The following is a 6,000-nucleotide window of genomic DNA, read 5'->3' on the forward strand; positions in this document are numbered from 1 at the left end:
ATAAACACACTCCTAAACCTTGTGGAAAGCCTTCCGAGAAGAGTTGAAGCTGTTATAGCTGCAAAGGGTGGGCCGACGTCATATTAAACCCTATGGATTAAGAATGGGATGTCACTTAAGTTCATATGCGTCTAAAGGCAGATGAGCGAATACTTTTGGCAATATAGTGTATATTTAATATATCACTTTTAATATATTGAACTAAACCATGTACCTCTCTTCTCTTCCTCTGTTTGTTTTTGAGCAGTTGGACCACAGAGTGTGCAAATCTTTGTACGTCCAGGTATTCCCACTACCCTAACTTGTAAAGCAGTGTCTGAGCCACCAGCTTTGTATCAGTGGTTTAATGACAACTACGCAATAGTGGGAAATAAATCTTCCATAGCAGTTCTTATTGAGTCTATCCTTGGCACCAGTTACACCTGTGAGGCCAAAAACCCCTTGACCAATGTGACAGTCTACACCAGCCATATCATCAATGGTGAGCATTACGCCAAATTGACACAAAGTAGTTAAAGCTGAACTGTGTAATTTCTGCGCCACTAGCGCCGCCGAACAGAATTGCAAAAATAATCATTTGCTTTCAAACAGTTTTCTGAATAAAACCCCCAGATACAACCAGAAAATTTGTCTAAATACTTAATTTTGAACAATATAGAGTATATTGTTTCATAATTTTTTACTTAAGGTGTGCTTGCGCTTTTTTCTTTCAAAATAGAATAATATATATATATATTAGGGCTGTCAAATTGAAATTAGAATATTCGTTGCATTTAAGAAAACATTGCACATTAGAATGCTAAAACTGTGCATTCGAATTGTGGATGTGTGCCAAGAACTGATGATGACTTAAGATCAATCACATTCTTGTGCTAAAAAGGCTAGACACTGCGCAACAAATACAGGTTAACAGAAAGCAGGTGTCTCAATATGCATTTTAAAGTTCTTTTTAATTAGATACAGCATCTAAAACAGCGCTCCTGCAAAAGATGCTGAATAAACAAAAACAAAGCAAAACAAAGACGTTCGTCTAGCGCGCATTTACAAAGAAAACAAATGGATGGTGTGGCAGCGGGGGCGTGGTCAAGCATCCGTCCGGAGAGAGAGAAAGTGGTAAGGGTGCTTGCACCTGAGCTAGATTATGTTTAACACCTGTTTCTAATTCCAGTGAGCATGGGGAGAGCTGCATATAAGCAGCCACGCCTCCAGCAGAGGAGAGAGAGAGTCTGGCACAAGGAAGGCCACGGTGCTGCTGAAGCTGTTGCATTTAATCTATTGTGTTTGTGAAGCTGATGTGTTTAAGTGACAACGTGCCTGTGAAGCTGATGAGTTTGTGAAGTTGTAAAGCACTGAAGTGGCCGATTAAAAGTCTTACCTGAGCCTGGAAAACCCGCTTCCCTGTGTTCTTCTTCCCTTCTGCTGTGTCTCTGTGTTACAGATGGTTGCAAAAGCGACGTGTTTGGTGTGAACAGCCTCTTACAGTAGGTGGAGTGTAACAAGGAGGAGGGCCGGGCCGTGAATGCACATGGCCGGCCCCCAATCGGGCTAATCAGACGAGGAGGCGGGAACCGGACAAACCATCAAAATAATGTTTAATGAAAACTTAAAAAGACACAAACATAAACACACACGACAGCTGCGTGTGGCTCTCTCTTTCCCGAACTGCCATACCCGGCTCAGCTTTATCCCTGTCCTCGATTGGGGGCCAGTCGTGCGCATTCAGGGCCCCACCCTCCTCCTCATCACATGGAGGTACTTGGCCATTGCATCTTGCTCTCTTATAAGCGTTTCTCAGATTGAGCAATGAGTTTTTTAAATGCTTTGTCAGAAAAGAAGTTCAACTTGGAAATGTGTGTCTCGAGATCCTCGCATTCTGTTCCATTCTGTTGTGTTCCACCTGATTGAACAGCCCCTGGCCTGGGCTCATAGTCTGAGATGCTTCTCCATCGAGTTCAGCCGAATACCACTGCTGTCTGGGAATATTGCTACCCTACATACAGCTGTAATGAATAAAAACAATGTGGTATTTCGCTGTTATTATAGCTTGTGTCTGGGGTAGTAAACTGGCATCAGTGCAAGTGTTAACACCATGTGGACTGCCTATTGAAGCATTACTTTTGATTTAACATATATATTAGGGCTGTCAATTGAGCAGAGAAACTAAATTCGAATTGTTACCTAAAATATTTTCAAAATTTGAATAATATTCTAATTTTAAAGTCAGCTGATTCTTACAACGTAAGTTTAATAATCAGCTGACTTTAAAATTCGAATATTATTGGAATTTTGAAAATATTTAAGGTAAAAAATTTGAATTTAGTTTCTCTGCTCAATTGACAGCCTATATATATATATATATATATATATATATATATATATATATATATATATACTGTATATACAGTATATAAATCAAGTGGCATTTATTTGTATAAATACAAAGGCATTTATAATTTCTTTTATCTTTTATTCAGGGGCCACTGTATATACAGTATGTAGATTGTCGTCAACAAATGTTGTTCCACCTTATAAAACATTTCTCACCTCTGCTCTCTTTACCACAGCACCTGGTGCTGCTGTCAGTGTCCAGGCGAGTGTGTTGCTGACTGCTCTTTTCACTCTCCTGCTCCCTGTGCTGCATGAATAATGGATGGCTATAATATTGATATTAATGTCGAGTTGTCTGTCAGGCCAGAATGAGGACCTACTGTCTAAAAGAGGTAATATTGAGAAATACTGTAGATCACTAATGACAAAAATTGACACTAATTTTTTAACTTTTCTGTGGGGTTGCACAGTCCAGATTAGCTTCATTAAATGCATCTTAATTCCTTTTTCTATCTATCTTTCTATTTATTACTATTATTAATTTGACAGTAATTTATGAATTACTAATTTAATGCTGTTAGAATTATATGCTATTTCTCTTTAGATCTGCTAATCTATTGTCTGCAGTAGGTAAATTAATCTAGGCTGGATAATTTGGAATTGTAGCAGAATATAAATTATCTTCTGGAGAGGTTACATGCACCAAATTTAACCAAAGATTATCTAAATTCAAGGGCGTAGATTTGGCTTGAACACTGGGTGGGGGGTTAGAATGTTTATTTATGTTCTGTAATCATAAATTCTGTTCTTAGGTAAAATTGTAATTCTACTGCTTGATTATTGCAAAAAATATATATAAATGTATAATGATTTTTTAAAATGATCTGAAGACCAAAAATGTGAAAATGCTATATATTTTATCTATTAAAATAAATAAAAGCAAAAATATTTAAACAAACTCATCTTTTTTTCTTTTTTTTTAATGTTTTTTATTTTTATTTATTTTTTTGAAATGCAGTCGCACATTTCTAATTTGTAAAATCTGAGAACAGAAACATTGGATAGAATAGAATACATGTCAATGGTTGTTTTAAGACATAACAATAGATACAAAAATAGTTTTGTATAGACTACATATTTTAGATAGTGTGTACAGGTAGGCTACATAAATAAAACTGCAGGGTAGCTGCAGGGCCAGAGAAAGAGTTATATTGGGTTACTGATGCCTTTGTTGCCTTTCTTCTCCTTCCTCTTCTCTCCAAAATAAACTGTTGACATTTTTTAAATGTCTGAATCCTTCTCTTTTGGCACAAAGCCTTCTGTTCCTGGCTGAGGACTCCTGAAAATGTTAAATAGAAAATAAACTAGTATGAAATATAATATAACATAACATAATATAACACTGTAATTTAATAGATCAATGTTTTGTTTTTGTTTTTCACATTATAATTTTGACGGCGGCTGAGTCCGCGGGTGGTAAAAGGGTATATTTCCTTCTAAAAGAGCTCGTGCAAACGCTTGGCATCTTTTTAAAGATGTCATTCCACGTTTGCGCTACTGGATGTGGCCATTATCTCTCCCCTCTGGACAGCCATGAAATCTGCCTCGAGTGCTTGGGGCCCCAGCACGCTGAGGCAGCTTTCGTGGAAGGGACATCAGAATGTTGTGGTCACGGCTCATGACCACATGCTTTATGAAGCAAGGAGCCACCACGGCTGCTCCCCAACCTGGTCTGCCCTGGGCTGATGCTCAGCCGGCCAGGTCGGCAAGCACCGCGGGCGAGCTGGATGTGGACATGGGAGCATTTCCGCCGGCTCTGCCCCACGGACCTCCCATCCCCCAGCACACTCGTTCTATCTGGAAGAGCTGTCGAGCAATATAGGCGGTCCGCCTCAGGGCCGCGTTTGCAGCTCGCGACGAGGATGAGCTTTCGGTCGCAGCATTGGAAGCTGGGCTTCTGCTATCGGAAGCGGACAAATATTCTGAGCTCCCACCCATGGGTGGTAGAGCACAGGATGAGGCGGACGCTGAGATGGCAGCCATGCTTGCACGGGCGGCTGCGAACATCAGGCTAAGTGGAACCCTCCACCCTGCCCTGAGTGTTCACGGTTGGATAATGGTTTCTGGGCTCGGAGCGTGACTCACGGCCACGCCCCGCCCTGGTGCCTTTCTTCACGGAAGTGCATGAGGAGCTAATGAAGTCATAGAAGGCATCTTTTTCTGGCCGTACACGCTTCGTGGGCTCGTCCACCCTGACTACCCTCGACGGCGGAGCGGCTAAGGGATATGTCAAGCTCCCCCAGGTAGAGCAAGATGTAGCGGTGCATTTATGCCCAAAGGGCGCAGCCACCTGGCGTGACAGACCAAGGCTCCTTTCCAAGGCCTGTAAGTTCTCTCCCTCATTAATGACGAAGGCTTAAAAGGCCATGGGTCAAGCCGCTTCTGCCCTACACACCATGTCTGTCCTGCAGGTCCACCAGGCCAAGATGCTGAAAGATCTGCATGAGGGTAGAACCGACCCAGGGCTGATGCAGGAACTGCCTACTACGACCGACTTTGCCTTACGGGTGACAAAAGTCACACCGTGCGCCCTGGGCCAGACGATGTCCACTCTTGTGGTCCAAGAGCGGCACCTGTGGCTCAACCTTGCGGAGATGCGTGACACCGAGAAAGTCGGGCCGGAAAGGTGTGCTTAATCACCTCGGTCTGCTTTCTCACCGTCGAGAATTGATGGGTGAAATCCTCGACGGTGAGAAAGAAGACCGAGGCGATTAAGCACATCTTGCCGGCGCGACTCGGCCACATCCAGACCTCCAATGTCTCACACCCCATCTGCTTCTCACCAGAGCTGTTCCCCTGCCGTGCCGGCCCTGGCTCCCGAACCATCGGAGTCTGTACGCCGGCCTCAGAGAAAGAGATCCTCCCGTGGGAAGTTGGCTCCACCAGCCCGTCAGTCGGCCCCCAAGAACCCCAGACGGGCTTCGAGGCGGCCCTGACATGGGCAGCCCAGGGATGAGGTGACTGCCTTCGACCGGTCTGATCTCTCCAGCCCCACCATCGCCCCTGGGCCAGCTCGTAGTGAGTATTCTATCCCCAAGTGCCCCCTGGGCCTCGGCACCCACTCGCAATGTCCAGGCGCTGGAAGTCTTTCCGGTCAATCAGGCTAACGCAAGTACCTCCCGTTCCCTCGTTCTCCGTCGAGAGACAGCCGGTGAACAGGTAAGTATGCTGGTCTCTGGGGTCGCTCACCCACCCCAGTCACCGGCCACCGTTGCGGGCTTGTGGAGCAGCACGTCCCCCTGGGCTGTCTTCCAGAGCAAGCTCTCCCCTGTGCGGAGCATCTTTTTTCTCGGTATGGAGTTGGACTCGGTCACTCTCAAGGCATGTCTTTTGACCGAAGGTTTTCAGTCAGTGCTGACCTGCCTGAAGACCTTCAGGCAGAAAGTGGTGGTGCCAGTGAAATAATTTCAGAGGCTCCTGGGACACATGGCATCCTCGGCGGCGGTTCTCCCCCTCGGGTTGATGCATATAAGACCGCTTCAGCACTGGCTACAGACTTGAGTCCCGAGGTGGGCAGTCACACCACAGTGCCATCAGATTTTCAGCCCTTGGTCGGACCTGGCATTTCTATGGGCAGGTGTTCCCCTAGAGCAGGTCTCAAGGCACATCATG

At 44.6% G+C, this 6,000-nt stretch overlaps 1 protein-coding gene across 1 annotated transcript in view; it reads left to right on the forward strand.

Annotated features, from left to right (window-relative positions):
• Positions 1-3,262, forward strand: part of LOC127453950 (carcinoembryonic antigen-related cell adhesion molecule 5-like) — a 46,789-nt gene extending 43,527 nt beyond the window's left edge. Inside the window, exon 10 of the mRNA XM_051720783.1 lies at positions 2,565-3,262. Coding sequence (XP_051576743.1) covers positions 2,565-2,647 — 83 coding nt within the window. The 3' untranslated portion in view covers positions 2,648-3,262. The remainder of the gene's footprint in view (positions 1-2,564) is intronic.
• The last annotated feature ends 2,738 nt before the right edge of the window (positions 3,263-6,000 follow it).

Source organism: Myxocyprinus asiaticus, chromosome 16, assembly GCF_019703515.2.
Source record: "Myxocyprinus asiaticus isolate MX2 ecotype Aquarium Trade chromosome 16, UBuf_Myxa_2, whole genome shotgun sequence".
NCBI lineage: Eukaryota > Metazoa > Chordata > Actinopteri > Cypriniformes > Catostomidae > Myxocyprinus > Myxocyprinus asiaticus.